The following is a 20,608-nucleotide window of genomic DNA, read 5'->3' as shown; positions in this document are numbered from 1 at the left end:
AAGCCCTGCTTGCAGCTCTAGTCTTTGGCTAGTAATGAACACAACGGGAGAAAGACTATGAATGTGCATGACACCAAGTGTCAAAAGTAAACCAATGTATTTACAGGAAACAAACAAAAAATTTATATCTTCGTAAATAATGGTAACATTAACAATAAAAATGGCATTCAGGAGTGAAAGATAAAATAAACTGAATATTTGTGCACCAGACGAGATTGCGTACAACGTACTGATTAGAATTTCTAGATTTGAATGCAAAATACTAGTAAAAAGCCAGAGGCCCTTTTCAAAAAACATCAGGAAGACAGAGGGCAAGTAATATAGTAAGAAAAAGTATTGATATTGTCCGTATAGTATTGTCCGTGACAATATATATATACCTTCACAACAAAGGATTTCCCTCTGATGTCACTACTAAGAGAAGAAAGGCGAAAATAAGCTCTAATGTAGAAGTGCACAGCTATATACGGGTATATATAACATAAGGCAGATGACATCAAAATATACAATAAAGGGTACGTGGTATGAACTGAGTGTGTAAGTTATTTCAACATCATGATTTTTATAATGTGGTGCAAAGTTTGGTCGCAAGCTTTAGTCATATCGTAGACTGTTCAAGGTTCTCGCACGTGCAAAGTCTATACCAAGGACTCACCATAGGCATCCGTTTTTCAGGGGTAAGTTAAAATGGGCGTAGATATAATTCCGCCTAGCACGTATGTGGATGCTAATCAAACATATATGGGCCTTGAGGTTGTTTTCTAATATTGGAGCGCAGCTCTTTGGCGCCCATTCCTGCGTTTCGCGTTGCCATCACCGCTGTTCCTCATAACCAGCTCAGCAGCCGGGGAAGCGAGCGCTCCTGCCGCCACCGTTCGCCGCTGCGTGTACCCCCCCTTCGTGTTTGGTCCAGCGCAGTCAGAAAACGAGATCATCTTATGTTCCTGCTGTTGTGAATGCCCAATAGGATAGGATAAGTTTATTGGGCAAAAAGCCTTTAGCTCATATTCAGCCAATATCGTCCGGAAACCGCAGAGAGACTGAGGTCGAACATAAAGAGAAACTAATTACTAAAGGTCCCAACTTTTCAGACAGAATGGTAGCGAGACAAAAATAATTATCCGTAGCACTGCTTTCTTTACGTTTATATTATGGTTCACGAATTGCAAAACTCAGCAGGAGGTATGTGCTGTGTTACGCAGGTGATGCGTTTTGCGGTACTTTCAATGACTGCCTCCAGTCAGCCAGGTCTAGACATATCTCATGCAACGATGGAGATGTCACTTTTTTGCAGAGGAAGCTATAATTGAGCATCAGAGGTTGGCACTCAATTAAGGGATCATCTTAGGCCCCCGCGGCGGTGTCACTGCGATTGTTTAAACAGAAGGCTGTTGTTATGGGAACCACCCAGGTGGTGATTTCATTGTGGATGGTTCGTGATGCAAAAAAGCGGCACAATAAATCCGGCCAGGTAGCGAAATACTGGAAGTAGTAGGCGAATATGTCTACTTAGGACAGGTAGTAACCGCTGATCCGGGCCACGAAAAGGAAATAATAAGAAGAATACGATTGGGATGGAGTGCATTTGGCCAGCACTCGCAGATTATGACTAGCAGCTTACCGGTATCGCTCAAGAGGAAAGTATACAACAGTTGCATCTTGCCTGTACTCACCTATGGGGCTGAAACGTGGAGGCTAACCAAGAGAGTTCTACTTAAGTTGAGGACAACCCAGAGGGCTATGGAGCGAAAAATGGTAGGGGTAACATTAAGAGATAGAAAGCGTGCAGAGTGGGTCAGAGAAATAACTCAAGTTACCGACATTCTAGTAGAAATTAAGAAGAAGAAATGGACATGGGCAGGACATGTAGTGCGAACAGAGGATAACCAATGGTCGCTGAGGGTAACAAACTGGATTCCAAGGGAAGGAAAGCGCAGCAGGGGGCGGCAGAAAGTTAGGTGGGCGGATGAGATTAAGAAGTTCGCAGGGGTCAAATGGATGCAGCTAGCACAGAACCGGTTTAAGTGGAGAAATATGGGAGAGGCCTTCGCCCTGCAGTGGGTATAATCAGGCTGATGATGATGATGATGATGATGATGATGATGATGATGATGATGATGATGATGATGATGATGATGATGAAATCCGGCCAGTTCTACTATGGTGAAAGAGACAGACGCGGCTCTGCGGCCCAAGCAGAGGTTCAGCGATGCCGATGTCATGGATCAGCTACATGCGCGGCCGAAGCCGAAGATGCTGTATATGAGCGATGCAAAAAGCGGCCGCAATGATAGCACATTCACAGACAGTGACGCATGAAACGACAGAACCAAAGCAGTGACTTCTAATTGTGCACGAAGAGTCAAGAACACTACGAAGCCGACTGCAGCTATAAAAATGCGATGTAAAAGCACGTTACCCGAGGGGAAAACGTCTGGCGGATATTTCTTTTTTTTTTTTACTCCGGATCCGAGAGGTTTTGGCTGCTATTCCATGAAAACCGACTTCATCTATGCCGCCTATACTATATCACGGCTGACATCATGGTTGCATATTACCAGCCCATACATCGCTGCATGTATCGCAGCACCAACGCCGTTCTACTGCAAGGCTGTGTAAGCACTGGCCTTTCAATCCTCAGGGTTCACCAACACGGCAATCAGCTATGCTTTTGTAGCTTCCTCAACACCATGTCCTCTTTCGCTTAAAAGTGCCACCCCCAAATACTTCTCGGTGGTGCACGATAGAAGCCACCGCCAATATCTCACGCCTCATGTGCCAGTGTACAGACGTTACGCAATTTGTGAGCTACCTCCGCGACGAAGTTGCCGGCGAAATATATTAGCGCCATCGCTGGAGGGCTCTGCGAGCCTACTCGAGGATGAGTCTCCGATCAAAAGATCCATCTAAAACGAAATGCAATTCTACAGCGCCTTTAGAGGGACTAGAAAAGGAGACTTTTTCCTTTTGCTTTAACACACTCATCCTGCGTCAGATTCTTTTGATCACATCGTGTTTATCACATGCGTTTAGGGTCAGTATGAAGCTTATGTAGACTGTTTGGGAAGGATTTACACAATGAGCGCATGCTGAATAACAAAAGTGAAAGATAACGCAGCTAAAACAGCTGTAATGAAAGCGTCACGCCTGCAAAGGGAACGAATCCGGTAGTACGTCCCTTTGACTACAGGTAGCTCTCTTCCAGAATATAATATTTCTAAACTGTCTTTAATGGCGAACGGCATGTTAGAGTTTGCCACACTGCTCGTGACAATAACTATGAAGACCAACATCAGTCAACCAGCAACATCACGCTCAAGAGGGACGTGCGTTGTTAATTGTTCTGCTGTATGGTGAACACAAAGGGTGGCGGCTAAAATAGGAGTGAAGTATGGAATTGAACTGAACTAGCGAATGTAGTTATAGTGCGCTTACGTTATAGATTTTGCCCTCTTTTATTAAGGGAACGAAACTGCACAACTAGACAAAGAAGTAATGCATGCACATTACAGGAAACATACCTGTGCGTAATGGTGCCAGTTTCTCACTGAAGTTCCCGTCGGTTCAAAGGCCAAGTACACTGGTAGCCGCGTCTGGGTGAGCAGTGAAATAACTTGTCATTTAATTTTCTCATGATAGTAGGAAAACAGTGAACATAAACGTGACAATACTGGAAAGCTGAATAAACTATGAGATTTGCGGGTTTGCAAAGATTTCTTGCTTGTCTTGAGGACTGTTTGGCGATACAGAATTATTTGCTTGTAGAGTAAGATCAAATTTCTTCAAGGTTTCACGCTCTCTGTTGAAATATTTAGGGAAGCAATTTCGTATACCGCGCAGTTGATTGATTGAATGATTCTAGCATAACCTTGGAACATAAGTTCTTGCCTCGGACAATATTTGGTGCTTCGTTTTAGTCATTGGGTTTGAGACGCGCATGCTTTCAAAAAGACTCATGAAGCCATTTCAGAATTACAATCAAGCATTACAGAATTTCAAATGATTGCAAACTGAATTTTTTGCAGCTCCTTTAGAGTTTACCTTGGGCAATAATCTCTCTGCACATAGTGCGCAGATGACATGATCAAACATCGTTGTTTTATATACTTGATTCTTAAAGCTTATTTCATTCGTTTTCGCCCTGCGGGAGACGGCAGTCTGTAAAAATGTCGGCAGTAAGGGCCCATCACTAACCATGCATTTATACGGATAATTACGCGCTGTATTATTAAGAATAGGAACGTATCGAAGCTTTATATATATATATATATATATATATATATATATATATATATATATATATATAAAAGCCTTTCACGAACTTCTTCATTACACTCAAGTGAAAAGAAACCGAACAAGGGTTGAGGAAAAGCCTCAATGGCGTAGCCAATGTTTCGATAAGTGAACTGAGACTAACGGGCTGAGGCTCCCTTTGACTTTGTATACATCTTGGCCTTGGTTGGTTGGTTGGTTTGTGGGGTTTAACGTCCCAAAGCAACTCAGGCTATGAGAGACGCCGTAGTGGAGGACTCCGGTAATTTCGACCACCTGGGGTTCTTTAACGTGCACTGACATCGCACAGCACACGGACGCCTTGCTTTTCGCCTCCATCGAAAAGCTGCCGCCGAGGCCGGGATTCGATCCCGCGTCCTTGGGAACAGTAGTCGAGCGCCGTAACCACTGCGCCACCCCGGCGGGGTCCCAGGACTCTGGCCCAGGACATTCTCGACGCTTAATAGTGGGTTGAATAAAGTTGTTTCCTCCTCCTCCCTTCTACATCTCATTGTACCAAAGATTCCGAGAAGTAGGAATTACTGTTGTTTTATTCACCGAAGAACATATATTTGCATTATGGACCGCTTAAATCATGCGCTTCGGTACGCGAAGTACTTGAGGCAGCCAGAGAAAACACGTCGTGAATATATGGCTTGTCAAGGTGATGACATTCCTAAATATTTCATATCACAACCATAAAACAAATCCGAGATTAGGCTCTAAGAAAATGATAGCTGACAACTTAACAAAAATACGGAATGAAAGAACAGGTGCATGGAAATATTTCATTGTGGTACCCCAAAGGTGACACCAACATTGTAGCTTAAACACAAATATAATAATTACGCGAAAATAGATAACATAACTCATTCACAAAACCAAACGTGTAAATACGTCGACGTAGGTGTAGGCAAATATTATTCAGAACAACAAAAGCACTAATAGATTTATCGCGATGCAAAACTGTTATTAGCACTTTTCCTTTCTTTACTTTCGCCACTGACAACCCATCAGATGACAGATTAATAAACCGAGAGGAACCGTAAAACTTCTTCCATTTTCTGCATAACTCGCATACATTGTTACGTCCATGACGTCGCAATGGAGACGCCCTGGCTGGTATACAGCAGGCCAAGTACACATGCCAGCGGGCAGCAACACTAGTGCCACAAGACAAGGTCCATCCAATTCTCTGGTGTTTAAACCATTTGCACAAATCATCTTCCCCAACATCATGAGGCCAAGATTCGGTAGCCCTGGGTCACTCGCCTCGCTGCAACTCACGCCCGGCTCACCTCTCAGCGCAGTACGATGCAGTACATACAAGTACCGTCCGCAACCACCACCTTCAAGCTCATTCCGGCGTCCAGCCCGAAGGGCTGAAGATACATTTGGCTACCCAATGCGTCTTACTTCCTCGGAGTCTTTCTGGAAACGGGATCTCCGTCGCACAGCCCCACCGCTGCAGTATCGAAGGACACATCGCTCGCTACTGTCATAGCCGTCCAATGACCCGGAAGAACGACCCGTCAACCATGCTCCGTTACGTACGCATTCTTATGACCTTATGACTTTATGACTTTCCTTATGACTTTCCTTGGCAGCCTTGCTGTTCGTACGACTTTCCTCAGACCGACGGACCACGCAGCCGCTCCCCTGCTTCCGACCGAAGTGTTTCACACCGCCTGCCTCATCTACGCGCCGTTGTTCGTCTTCACGGCCATGGCGCACCGGTCTCTATCGCCTGTGCTGGAAAACTAGTGAGCGCGGCTGCTGGAGGTGAAACCGCTGGAAACAGTGCGCTGCCTGCAGAAATTCCTCCACCTGTTATTATGTTAAAGAATACCGTATATCTGCTTGTCCATGGTGCGGCGAGAATAGGTTTAGTGGATTCGAGAGGAACCGCTTCTATTTGACGTTTATCGCTTAAGAAGGGGTTAGGCCGCAGTGTTGAGTGCGTTTGGGACCCCAATATCAACTTTCATGGTGCGAGCGGGAACTTTTGCCCTCTCGGAATATGCGGTGTTGTGGTGTCCCTCGGAAGAATATTCGCAGCGGCCTTTGCAGTGCTTCCGCGATGCACGCGTGACGTGATCCTAGGTATTGACGTTTTGAGAATGCGTGGCGTTAGAGAGGACTGTCGCTCTTGAGAACTCTGAATTGAGAGTTCCCTTCTCTCTGGACACTTGGAGGAGTCAACAGTGCGTGTGGATGCGTTTTGCGTATCCGATGATACCAATGTGCCAGCTCACTCTACAGTGAGTGTCCCATGTTCGTGCTCCAACCGTGGTTTCTATATCCTTTTGATGATACGGTAGCAGTGCTTCATTCTAACTGTGCAAAGGAACTGATTCTGGTCTATATATAGATTGCCTAGTGTCGGTGGTGAAGGAGCGTTCCCAACTGCAGGCCATCAATTGGTCTTCGTAATTTGTAGTTCTGTCTGTGAATATGAGGATTGCCGCGTGTAGCGAAGATGCCGCTCCGTTGGTGGCTTTCAATGCGTACGCACATGGCGAAGTTGATACCGCTGCAGTCCCTGACTCACAACAAAGTCGAGTGATCAAGAAATCCCTAAATAGTGAAGAACTCTGTACTTTGGGCGTCGTGCTGGTTATCAAGTACACGTTGACCTTCCACTTTTCGGAACTCAGCGGTTCACGGTGCATTCCAATAATGCATCGCGTTGACACTGGCTACCCACATTCAATTCGACACATGCCGTATAGAGTGTCGCTAACAGAACACCATGCGTCGTTGAAAAGATTCTGGATATGCTCAAGAAGGGTATTATTGAAGAGTCATGCAGTACCTGGGCCACCGCTTTTATTTTGGTAAAGAACAAAGACTGTACATAAGGCTTACGATGAATAATGTGGGTAATCCCCGCCGGGGTGGCGCAGTGGTTACGGCGCTCGACTACTGTTCCCAAGGACGCGGGATCAAATCCCGGCCTCGGTGGCCGCTTTTCGATGGAGGCGAAAAGCAACGCGCCCATGTGCTGTGCGATGTTTGTGCACGGTAAAGAACCCCAGGTGGTCGAAATTTCTGGAGTCCTCCACTACGGCGTCGCTCATAGCCTGAGTCGCTTTGGGACGTTAAGCCTCCCAAACTAAAACAAACCATTTGCAAGAGCTCAACTGCACAGTTTCGTACAAAGGTGGACGCCAGCACTCTGACGAGGATTGTCTCTCAAGTTTGCCACTTGTCATGACAGAATGTAGCGCCAAAAACTTTGATGATGACATCGGTACGATTTTACTTCTATACCCTGATGCTCATACTTTCCACACTGGTCAGAGTCAAGACGAGGATCTCAAACCATTTTTATCGCTGGACAGGATCTCATCGCTTCCAGTCCCCTTCGTTTAGTGGGTGGTCTTTTATGCAAGGACTACTCTGCCCCTGGTCTTCGCTACCTTCTGGTGCTACCTGACAGCCTATAAATCTTTTATTTTGTGCGGTATGCATGGCGACTCCACTTCGGAACTTCTGGGGATCAGCAAGGACACTCCATAGCAGCCACGAAGATTATATTGGCCGCGCATAAGTGGAACCATGCAAGAAACATGTGGCTAGCTGTGCCATTGGCGTGAGTCACAAACGCTCCGGGGCGCTTTCCAATCTCTTACGGTTTATGACGTCTCATATAACTCTTTTCCAGCAGGTCGGGGCAGACCTACTGGGGCCCCTTTCCAAGTATCATGCCCGCAACCACTGGATTTCCCCCTCCAGTGATTACCTCACTCGTTACTATGGCCGGCAGCTCTTCCCTCGACTACTGCATGCCAGATCTCCCTCTTTCTAACTGTACTTTTTTATATTGCACCATAGGCCTACACGGTTTATTCAGCGACCGATGTCACCAGTTCACAGGTGATGTCGAAGAGCTCCTTCGTTTGAGCGCAACGCGTTTCCGGCATTTTACCACTTACCGACCACACACAAATGAGTTGACCGAGTGAATCAACCGGAAGCTCACCAACATGTTTTCCATTTGCGTCACCGCTGACCACATGGAGTAGGACTCGGTGCTACCACTCGTAACATACGCAAATATGCCGCTCAACAGAAAACAAAACGTTCTTTTTCCTTCGTGCCCGCACACCTCCGACACCATCCTCCCGTCTTCCCGGACGACGACCCTGGGATTGCTGAGATCCTCTGCCGGGCTGAAGAAGACCGCCGGATAGTTTTCCTGAGAATTCTCGCTTCACAGAAGCGCTCCAAATCTCGCTACGACGATCACCATCGCCGCGTCGCCTAACTCACTGGAGAGCTGGTCTGGCTTCCAGGTTTTGCAAAAAAGCGTGCTTTAAGGCATAAAATGCTCGCTCACTATATTGGCCCCTAAGTTATCCCGGAGAAAGTGAGTGACCTCGCCTATCGGATTGCGAGCCTCATCAAAAGGGGCCGACGTACCCTACGCACTGATGTTACTTACGTCGCTAGGGTGAAATCTTGTCACAATCCTGCTGAGGACTGACTCACTCTGAGGGCTTCGCCTGCGAGCGGGGAAGTGTTACGTACTTGATGTCTTCAGGAGAGCAGGGAGAAGGAAAGAAGAACATAACGAAGTGTGCACGCCTTTTTTGACCTCGTTTTGTGACGTGTTGCTGCCCGCTGGCCGTGTGTACCTGGCCTGCTGTATCAGCTAGTGCGTCTCTGTCATGACGTCACGGAAGTAAGAATATTCTGGGACAGTACGTTTTGTTTTCTACAAAAAAAGAATTCTAAAGAAAGTTACGATTCTCCGAAATACGAAATTTTAGCATAGATATTTAAGCGCCTTTGCGGTTTATTGAGGCGAATAATCTGAGAGATGCTTGTGTGTACGTGTGCCCAGTAAAGCCCTCTTTATTTTATCACGAGCCAAATAGGATTTCTCAGAAGAAACGAGATAAGAGCCACGAGCGAGCGGCGAAGAGCTCTAGGCTCTTATTTCAGAGCTCGTGGCTCTTCTTTCTCTTCTGAGAAATTCTATTTGACCCATTCCTTTCTTGTGGCTCATGCCTCTCCTGTGGCTTGTGACTCCCTTTCGCTCGATTACACCAGCAACGGCACCAACTGCGACGTGGCTACACCGTCGAATTGGATCATAAGAGCTTCGCTCTAAAACTGAGGCAGCTGCGAAGGCAGCGTTCATTTCTTTCTTTTTTTTTTGTCCGCTACCCACACATGGGATGGTGGAAGCATTCTGTAGTTACTGTTCGATGGTTCTTGATAGGAAATTTGCATCCACATGTTCTGTCTAGACAACCAAGAACAAAATGAGCCTATTTATTTAGCAATGTCGTAGCGAAGGGAAAGCTAAGGGTAAGAAGATTGGCTAGACTGTTCAAGTACCCACAGAGAACATTCCATCGGTTATTTATTTTTGTTTGCCTTGCACGAAAAGATCTTCTAGCTTCCGACAACATCGCGAACAAAGCTTTTTCTTCTCGCACAAGCAAACGCGGATTATTCACGCCAAACTTGTGGACATAAATGAGAAGGCCTAGTTTTCAACGACTCAACGGGCTGTCAGCATGGGCGCCGCAGAGAGCGAATCCTATTCCCACACGAAAAACACATGTCCCCAGAATAGCTTTGTCTACTTAATTCATCCAAATACCATTTACTTGGGCTAGATTTGTCTCCTTAGCGCACGTTTCAGCATGAATGCCTTGGCAATAAACAAAAACAAAAGAAAGAAACAAAAATACGCTGTGACAGAGCTTAACGGGGCAAAGTGATACAATTACAATTCGTAACTAATCACACAATATGAAAAAAGCACACACTTCAATTTGGGAAATGATGCGCAAGGTTTCCTGTTAACTGTATGCCGCACATGAATTGGACATCACTAAAACCCACTGTTTAGGGGGTTCGCAGCGAGACAGCAGAAAGGAAACAATTACCAAAGCTGCTTCTCAAATACAGAAAGCGTATGGAACTTCATACAGCTATAATCAAGTGTTATTGATGCACTATAACAGAAGGAAGATGAGGAAGAAATGTGCGTTTTGTTTCCTACTACTCTGCCCCCCTTTATACATAATTACAAAAGTACAAAATCTGGTTCGTGAAATATTTTTAATAGTGCGAAGAATGCTTTTTAGAGAACTGGTAACTTTAATCGAAAGAGTAACTGAGTTTGTCCAGGTCACAAATAATCATAACAACACAAGCATATTTTTTACGATTACTGAGGATTACAGGATTGGGGTGAGGATGATGCAAGCTTTGTGAAGCTGGCAATAATATTCTGCCAGTATCAAATAGATCGCTAACATTGGTGGAACAGCGCCGATTTCGATCTTTTTTCTAGTGCCTGTTAACTGAAAATTATGCATTTAAATATAATTTATTGATAGAATGATGAGAACATGAGGTACCTGGTTCATTTCTATAGGAAATCCTCCATTCAGGAAGTAGAAGCCTGCACGGCACAACTTGCCACTTCGGATGCGTCCGCATGATAGTTTTTTCATGGCATCTATGGCGATGCTCTGCTTCTTAAAGGCACCTCCCTTGAGGAACAACTGCAGCACTTTCTGAAAGAAATAAAATCGAAAAGACGGTTTACCTGGATAAATTTAGGAACATCAGAGATACCTGAGCTTTTTTGCGAGCGAAAACACCGATTCGGATATCAAGCCTTTTGGTATATCTGCAACTTACGGGACGGCTGCGCCCTTTGAATATACAACTCGAAAGTTTAGATCCTTCTCGGTGTAATCCTGTTCGCAATACTATGGAGCGCGCTTCAGCACTTGAAATGCTGTTGCTCCTTACTTAACCAAAATTAGGAACGACCTCCTAACTTTCACGAATTTTCACATTGCAAAAAATATTTACTCAAACGAATTACTCCAACAAAGTTTCTAATTGCTACAAACTCCCGCACTGATTTTTGCTACAAACTCCTGCACTACAAATTCCCACACACACTCCCGCACTGACCACATGTTTAAAGTAATGGTTGCAAGTGTTGTTGAACTAACCAGTACTTTCATTCTTTCCTCCTCGACACCAGCTCAAATTTGATCCACGTGCCCGCCTACGTCATCTCCATTTCTGTATCTTAACCATTCAAACCATTCAAATGTGCACCTACGTTAAGAAACACTCCGTTTTTAATCAAATGCAGTTAAGATGAGGGGCTCGTTATTGCTTACATGAGAAAGCCGAGGGAAAGATTTTTCTGTAATTTTTGCAACATATCAAAGAGCGTGATAGTGTCCAAATAAATAAATAAATAAATCAGTAATGAATAGCTATTCCGCTGGTATTATTACTTGTGATCCCAAGAAATTATCCTGTCTTCTTCGGAGCCAACTCAGCAATGCTTTGGCCGCCGCACTACGTACTTTGCTTGTTCATGAGTCGGACCTACCTGTGATTTTTACTTCAAAAGACGCTTATGGCCACGCATAGAAGCTTCTCTCTATCAGAATTGTATACTAAGAAGGATCAGTTTACAATTGATAATCTGTGAATTACAATGAGTTATGTTCTGAAATAGGATGCACTAAACCTGCAGAACAGTTTAGCCATATGTATGAGAAGCCATCAAAAAGCAACATTTGCTCTAACGTTGAACGAAGTAGTCCTTAGCGTTGAACGAGGTAGGTCCTTAGCATAATCTTCGCGATAAATAAAAAAATGTATAAACCTTTCAACAAAAATTTTCGGCTGAAAATATTGTAGAGTCTAGCTCCTACTTCATAAACGATGCTGCAGACGTTTAGGCTGTTAGAGAACTCGACATCTGGTCCCAAAGGCGTGGGTTTGACCCGAGACGCGGAGGCCGCTTTTCGACGCAGGAGAAGCGCATGACGTCAGCGCATGTTACCCTCAGTGCTCGAAACTGTGCGCGGTCTCCTATTACGGCATTCCTCGAAATCTGACTCACTTTGGGAGGTGAAGCCCTAACCACTCGAACTTTTTCTCACACGTTTATACGGTAGTTTTTACGCCTGGCTAAAAAAGTGTGTTTTTTACAGATATATATATATAGGTTAAGAAAAGGACATATGAAGAGCTAATGTCTTAAAACCATGGATATCTGAATGTTGGCTCAGAGCCTGCTGATTTGTTGGCAAAAAATGTGGTACTTACTTCAATCGTGTCGGCGAACGGAAGCAAGGTCCTAATCTTCGAAGTCATGTGACCCAGAAAGGCTACTGGCGCAAAGGCGTTGAACAGCAAAACCTTGGTTCAAGAGCAGAGAGAGAAATTCAGAAAACTTCGTAACTACCTCGACAGTGAATTGAGTGCGCATATGACAGGCATTCCTTATTGCAATAGGAAGATGCACCGTTGTAACTACTAGACCTCTGTCTCGATCATTAAGAACTCATTTAACTTTTCTGAGCAGAAGAAATGTACTCACGGGCGAAAAATTATTTTTCTTTTTCATCGATACCTGTGACCTCAGTCTTTCTGTGAATGTTTCAGTGCATTGCTTATGGACTGACTACTTTAACGACTACAAAAATAGACAGATCAGACTAGATATCGAAAGAAATTTCATGATAAAAGATGAAAAAATGTTCGTGCAGCTATTATGACTCAAATGTTACCTCATTAATGATTTCAGGAATGGTTTGTTTTAGAAGATAAATATAAGACTGACAAACTGTAATTTGCGGACGTGTTGGGTTCATTATATACAATTCCTGAATGTTCAAATGGAACAACCGGCATTGTATTAGGTTTGAAACACTACACTGCGAATCCAAAAATATAACATTAAGGTTAGGAGGAAGAGGATCTCTGAAGTCAGCATATTTAGCCCTTGCGTGTTGTTTGCGGCATAATGATTATTTTTTTGTCAAATTTATTTGACAGCCCGAATGACAGCATTTAAGCCAAAATAAAACCTCCTTTTTAGGCATGGTAATATGAAATGTGCACAACCTTGGTATACTGCTAATATGGAATGTGCACTCATTTGCTGCACTAATAGATGATGAAACAATGCATGATTACTACGAATTCTCCATCATGAGATAATCCAATTCAACATCGGCTGCTGGCGCCAATACGGAAGCTTACACATTGACGTAAAAAACCTCACTGCACTGATTCCTTGATAATTTACGCAGTTCCTCACTATGCTGTGAAGGCTATTTAAACTGAAACCCTCACACAATCACACGCGTGCGCACGCACAAAGAGTGCTTAGTGACAGCAAGTGGTTAAGTGTCAGTCATAGCTCTTGCCGCCGCTAGTACATAGCATTCAAAAAGAGGTAGAAGACGCCGCCATATTAAAGATGTGGCTGTGTTCGTAGAAGAAGGAGGCTGAAGATTAAGCTCTTCGCAAATCCATACATAGCTCCAATACAAGAAAAACTGTTGCAACGAGGGTAGTGTAAATATTTATAGCGAATTTCTAACCTTTTAAGCCAGGAGATCACCAGCTGCCTCCTCTGATAAAACGGATTTATTCAGCCATCAGACAGCCTGCCAGTGATAACATCGCCATTTAAAGTATTTGCATCTTACCATTTACTGTCACTGCAGCGTGCTGCTTACCTTCCCGTTGTACTCCGGTCTTGAGGCAAGCAAGCCAAACATTATCAAAGTTCCCTGGGACCAACCAACGTACAACAGCGCCTGTTGCTCCGTTTTGTGTAAGATGGCGTCTATCTGCGCTGGTAGGTCATATTCTATCATTTCGTCAAAGCTGCATAAAGGAGTGTACGTCAACAACTACAAAAAAAAGGTCAGGTAAGTAAGAGCAATGTATGTTAAACAAAGCGTGTTTAGAGATAAATACATTGGTACTCTTCTATATGGGCGCGTTTATCATCGGGCGCCTTAGACGGGGCCTGCCGTATTCCTCTACTCTCGTCATGTTCTCTCGTTTTCTTGTCGGCGATAAGCTCCCTCCGCATTGTCCTTCTTGCAACCATCTCCTTTGTAAGCCGTTTCCAACTTTCTTTATGTTTTCCATTGTTACTTTCCGAATCTTGCTTCAACGGTAAGAAATCTGAACACACACGAATCGAACTCTCCAAAACCTTTCGCTTCAAGTATAACAATCCCCCAGCTGCCGATTCCTCCATCCTTCCTTGTTAATCGCCCCTTGGACGTGCACTTCTGCCCTGCCACATACCCTCCTTTTATGGTAACTACATTACGGGTGGTTGCCATCGCAACCATTGTTCAGACAGGTTCTTAACTGCCGTCAGTGCAAAACTTCATTCATAGTACGCTTTGAATACGCTTGCATTTCAGTAGGCAACTTCTTAGTGTTTACCGTCTTCCCCACCCTCTGCTGAAACAGGTATTAGTCCATACACGCATCTTCCCTGGTATATGGTAATGGTGGCTAATTGGTTTTTCATCTTTAGGTAGGCTCACTATATTTTGGCACGAACTACAAAAAAAAAAAGAAAACAAGACAAGACTGGTTTCAAGACGATTTCACTGCTTTGCGGCTGCGCTGTTCTATACGGTTCTGTTCACTAGTGTGCTTTCGACTGGAGTAGGTGGAATAAATCGCGCAGGAAGATCTTTTTACAAAAACCTCACTTGCACCTGATGTAGCCATGGACAGTTTTATTGATTCCTGGCAGTGTGATGTAGTGCTATGCGCATCTCAGTAGAGACACGGAGGTGCGCAGCAAAGAGGCGGTATCAAAAAACAGGCGGACGCTCAAGTCCATAAAGGTAGACGCGATAGCGTACGTGCGCACTCATTGCCTCATCTGTTGCTTAGACTCTGTGCTACTTTGATCGAACCCGCTACTCTTCCTATTTATAGACGGCATTGAATTTTCAGCTCGCCATCTTACGCTTTAAGGATTAGCTTAGCACTGCGTCTACAATCTTTGGTAGTTTCAGCTCATCTTAGTGTGCAGAGGAAGCTGAGCATTAGAGACGGAAGCGAAGCGCTGTAGTACTAGTGCTTCTGTTCTGTATCTAATGCTCGTATCTTAGCATCCCGCCTTCGCTTCAACGGTCTAGGTGCCTCACCGAACATTTTTCTCCTTCTCGAGTCGGGTATAACCATCACGAGAAGACACATCCTCAAATGAGTTCTCGAACTGTTACGCGCGCCTGCTACTATGTCAGACGTCGAACAACACCGCCGGAATAATACCAACCACAGCTTTCATCACACGTATCCAAACTCAGCGACACACTCACGAGATTATTCATGTGTACCACACTGATCTAATTCACCGAATACATTTCACTAATCAATCAGTCACACTATCAACTAGCCCTATCAATCAACGAACACTAAATGATTGAGGCACCCGTCATTTTGCTGCATTATTTTTGACTCGCTCTCGAAGTAGACGTGTAGTGATTTATGCAATAACGTACAGGTGCCATCTATCCCGGCAAGGCGTACTATAGGTATGGCGTTCCTGTGGTCGCCGCTTGACGGCGGCACTCAAATATTTGCTTCGGAAGGAATTTGACTCGTCCTTGAAAGCTCCCTCTCAAACCGGGGATACGGCGACGCATTTTCGGTACAACGAGCCCGGTACGATTCGAGTAATATCAGAAACGATGCCCGGGACGACCTAAATGTGTGTCGACCGTAATGCGAAGCTCATTTTTGCAATTTATTTCAACTCTTTAGTAAGATGCTTTGTTACATAGATTACTAATACACTGTGTCGAGTGCGCGCTTTACCGGTAAATGTAGCAACTACTTAATCATCAGAAAGTTAAAGCATGTGAGTATTTTACATATACTTGTTCCTTATGTTTCAGGTATGTTGCTAATATTAGTGACTAATGATCCCAGCTCCCCAGTATTCAGGGACCTTTTATTTCTCTCTAATTTGCTCTTGTGAGTACGAATCGAATGCGCCACCATGAGTGCGGCAGGAAAAAAAAATAGTTGCATTTCGTTGCTCGTGTTTACCTGAAATCCCAAAACGCTTTGTTCTTCTTACTTAGGCGCTGATGGCTGGAATACTTGCTACCTCGCACGTTGCCCAACCACACGTCAAAACCGTGATCTGCCAGGATGAAACCTAAACGTGAGAGATTAACATGGGGAAATTTATTAAAGCAATCATCTTGGTCGACATCAGTAGCGCTCTGCTTTCGATTAGGTGGCTATTATTAATCCCATTTTTAAGATGGATTTGTGATGAGCGTTGAAAAAAAAAGATATTTTAGTAAAATTTTAAGTATATACAGGTCGGTAATAAATCTTTCAGTATTTTTTGAATACACAAGCACTAATTAATATAATAATAACAATTGGTTTGCAGAAAATTATATGTAAAGTATTTGTCGCCCTTTTTCCAAACCAACTGAGGAAGGCGGAGTAAAAGCAGAAAGAGAAAAAAAGTCATTTTTTTACATATTTGACCATGCTGACGCAAACAGTATCATTTTCGTCGCAGTCTCATGAATTAAATTACTTGCAATATTATTTTTATTCACTGCAGTTAGCATGCTTCTTTATACTGAAAACTTACAGCCTGGCAGCAAAGACGTGTTCTTCCCTTTGTGTAGGCCGGGGTGTTTGTTCTTAAATTGGCTTTTAGGTCGACACAACGTCCATGAGGGCATTGCGCGCGAATTTGCGCTCCAAGTAGTAACAACGGCGGCTTCGTATTGTGATTCTACGCCTTCTGGGTGAAGTTAGTGACTTCTCACCAAAGCCGGTCTTCTTCGCTTGAGCGCAAAAGAACCGGATACCTTCAGGCGCGGCATCATGTAAGTTTTAGACAGCTTTTTTTTTTTTTTTTTTTCCGCCAGGGAGATAAACATATCCGCCGATGCACCCTTGCCGCAACCATTGCCTCGTGAGCATGAGTAACAATGAGGAACTATGGGTGTTACTCAGTTCTGTTTGGAGCTGTATCCTTCACGTCACGTTTTGCTACTGAGTATCGCAATTTTCTACTACATGGCGCTCGCGCAGGCTGTGTTCTTCGTCATTATCAACTACGGCCAGACCTCGACGACGAACAGCATGTACATGGTTTGAGCGACTCTTCACCCTTACGTTCTAACTACTACCAGTACTACCGCTGTTCTTGTTGATCAACCGTGCTGAAAAACCTACTGTTCCAAACCGTCGCTGATATCGCTTTCAAAGATGATATTGGGGACCATCTCAGGGTTGAGGACAACACGATCGGCACTCTTTCCAGAGTGTCGATGCAGATGTCGCTGCCCCTCCAGATGAATTTCTTCTGCTAGCTTTCTCTTCTGAGCTTCACCACCACTATCTTCCTTGTGTACATTAACCTCATCACCTTACGATGTGCGTTCGACAAGAAATAGCCCTGACTTGACAGCGAGTTGGCCCGGAGGCTCAGGTTTATTGAGAGCCACTGGCTTTTTTGTGGGTTTCAGGATGTCGTTGATCCTCGCCACATGGCTGCCGCCCATGTTTCCCATCACAGGCGCCATCTTCTTAGCAGCATTTTTCTCGGTTATCATCGGCTCACACATGATAGTTGATAGTGAGGTAAAAAGGCCCGAGGTCAGAAGCCCTACTAACGTTGTAAAAAGCGCAGGAACTTGAAAAGGTACAGGGGATGGGAAATTGTTTTCCAACCAAAATTTCAGTCTTCTTGTGTACGTATGGATGTGTACCTGAATACACGGTAAGTCATTTCTTTTACTTTCTTGAAACATCTGTGAGCATTCCATCAAATAAAAGCCTTTATAAAGAACGTAAGTTTTGCTGTTTCCTTGTAGCGCTCTTCATCAACTGAATGTGCCCTTATTTATTACTTACTAGAATCCCTTTGTTTGCATTTGGTTCGCATTTGTGCTTTTATGTTGTGACATGTTTTTGAACTACTGCGCTCTCGAACGATTTTGTGCGATTGAGTGGAAATGGAACAAAATAAAACGAAATATTCACGTGCTTTGTGTTCAATTTGAAGCGTAGCAGTAGGGCTTTCAGACAGATGCTTGTAGATTGCCCCCTGGGGGCTGCTCGCTTAGCGTGACTGTTTTGAGATATTTCCGGCAGTACTGATGGTCAGAAGATCAGATAGACCAGTGTTGGGTAAAACTACAACAGAGTACTGAGTGCGTACTGCGTCGTTTGTTTACAACGTTCTACAGGCAGGAAAGCACGGCGAAGCCTATATGTTTCTTCTGCTTCTTTGATTTTCTTCTCTTATACTTGGGCTTTGCCAGAAAGTGCGCGATATTGTCACGAACTATCTGCTAACGTTGAAGTAAGATACGACGTTGAATAGATGAGTTTTGTGTTTAAGAAAGATACAAATAAACCTGCATGCGTATACCGGTAGTCAGTGAAGCAAGTTGGGATCAAGAGTGTGCAATGAACCATTAGTCTGCATGGCCACTCGTTATTATAATAACCACTTATACATAAAATGGGGTAGATGGAAAGTTGTGTATTTACCTTTGTGACATCAATTTATCGACGGTAAATGTTTTTGTTAAATCCTCGAGATTTAGAATGGATTGCAGGCTTTGTGTCGCACATACTTGCCCCAATACTAGAACATATTGTTACGTATATGCCACTGAAGAGGACGACGATAGAAAATAGAGTGAGAGACAGTCCTCTATGCCACGCAACGAGATTGTTCATGCCGCCAGAATGAAGCCGTACTACCCTTGCAGTAGTTTGTCCTAGTGCGCACCGGGACTGTGCTTTTCGTGGCGGGGTAATGTTACGTATATGCCACTGAAGAGGACGACGATAGAAAATAAAGTGAGAGACGACGAAGCTGAAGAAACCGTTGGGGCTTGCCTGAACACCTTCTGTGTTCTTCTCTGCTGGGCTGTGAACACTTGCTCATCACCTGCTGTGGTTTCCTGTGTTAGCCTTCTGCCCCGTATCAATATAGTAAACTTGTCCTTTTCCACGGGAGCTCTCCCCAAAAAACTACAAATTATTAAGGTTGTAATTTTCAAGGGTGCAGAACCAAATAACTTCGCTAACTGTCGGCCTAAATCTACCTTGCCAGTTTTCTCAAAAAGTTTCAAAAAGCTGCTACAGGTTAATTCATATGAAATATACAACGTTTTATGAAATATGCAAACCTAAAGTATCATATATATCTATATGTGATATAGTTATGTATTTATGTCTCCAAGATAACGTACTTTCCGAAGAGTCGTATGCAGAGCACCAGTTCCCAGGAATGCTGTTATTAAAACGGGCTCTAAAATCACCAGGAAATACAGTCGTTGAAAGCAGCATAGATCAGGACACTGGGCTGCGTGACAGTCTTTTGAAAGGGCCCAATAATCTCATGCCGTGAAAAGGTCTTAACAGCACAAAGAAATGCGCATATAAGCTGCTACAAGGCCCATGCTGAATAGTTTTAGAGCAGAGTCCTTTTAGCTTGTCTAATGTTTCACTGCCACTACGGCGAAAAAAAAAAATAAAGCAAACCTTTATGAGAAGTAAGTTTTGAATTTCTGTGAGGAAAGAATGGAAGGGGGGGGGGGTAGTGCAATGACCGAAATTTGAATCCTAGCTTATTGTTACTTGCCTGGATGCATAACAGCAATTAAAGTATCTCTTCAACTTGACTCTATACAGGCAAGAGATCATACGTCCCCGTAGGCAGTTGTAAATTTAAAGCTACTGATTAAACAAGAACCACTCAGTGTTTAGAAAACGGAAATCATATTGGTAGGCGTAGCTTCTAAGCAAGCAGTCTTACCGGGGCTTTGGTCAGGCATATTTGCCACGTAGTCTGCACTGGTGCCATGGAGACCAGTCATCAAGAAGACGACAGGTCTTCTCTGTCTGCTGGGTGCTTCTGACCCTGCCCGTCCCGTCGGGATTCTTTGAACCCAGATTAGGTAGGAGTCTTTGGTCGTTACAGTGTGCTCCTCCACAGGGTACCCCTTGCTCGCTATTAACTCGGACTGGAATGTTTGTTTCGTGAGAGAAGGAGGGCATTGGAGATATGTTAGAGAAACGCATATGCAACAAGGACCGGCCAATATTCAATACAATTAAGGCGAGGCAGGCGTCACAGTTTACGGGAGCAGCGAATCGCTAAAGAAACACTATTTCTGCTTAGTCCCGGAGTACAACTTAAAAGGACAGCCAGTTTGCCATTTTCCTTGCAGTGAAGTTTGGCGTGCCCATTTTTATTTAGGGTGGTGTGTAATCGTTGATGCGATGGCTGAGGAAAAGATGCCCCTTTTCCTTGCGAATAACGTGCATGCCTGGTTAACCTTCTACCTATAGGGTATATATTCGCACTCCTATATGCGCATCGTTACGAATTTTAAACTCTGCACGCACAACATTGTTATCTCTGCAGCTGAACATGTCACGCGTGTATTTATGCTTATAATCAATACTGCAAAAAGCTGAACGGCTAGGTTTATTGTTCCAGTCAATGTAA

The 20,608-nt window shown here is 44.1% G+C and overlaps 1 protein-coding gene across 1 annotated transcript in view; it reads right to left on the bottom strand.

Annotated features, from left to right (window-relative positions):
* LOC146208496 (gastric triacylglycerol lipase-like) overlaps window positions 1-20,608 on the bottom strand; it is a 43,846-nt gene that overhangs the window by 1,939 nt on the left and 21,299 nt on the right. Inside the window, exons 3-8 of the mRNA XM_084578691.1 lie at window positions 19,913-20,120; window positions 16,156-16,267; window positions 13,803-13,953; window positions 12,382-12,474; window positions 10,656-10,814; window positions 3,522-3,593 (exon numbers count right to left, since the gene is read on the bottom strand). Of these exons, the coding sequence (XP_084434817.1) occupies window positions 3,522-3,593; window positions 10,656-10,814; window positions 12,382-12,474; window positions 13,803-13,953; window positions 16,156-16,267; window positions 19,913-20,120 (795 nt within the window). The remainder of the gene's footprint in view (window positions 1-3,521; window positions 3,594-10,655; window positions 10,815-12,381; window positions 12,475-13,802; window positions 13,954-16,155; window positions 16,268-19,912; window positions 20,121-20,608) is intronic.

Source organism: Amblyomma maculatum, chromosome 1 (assembly GCF_055883805.1).
Source record: "Amblyomma maculatum isolate TAMU_Amacu chromosome 1, ASM5588380v1, whole genome shotgun sequence".
In the NCBI taxonomy this organism is placed as follows: Eukaryota; Metazoa; Arthropoda; class Arachnida; order Ixodida; family Ixodidae; genus Amblyomma; species Amblyomma maculatum.
This window is presented reverse-complemented; position numbering and strand designations above follow the sequence as displayed.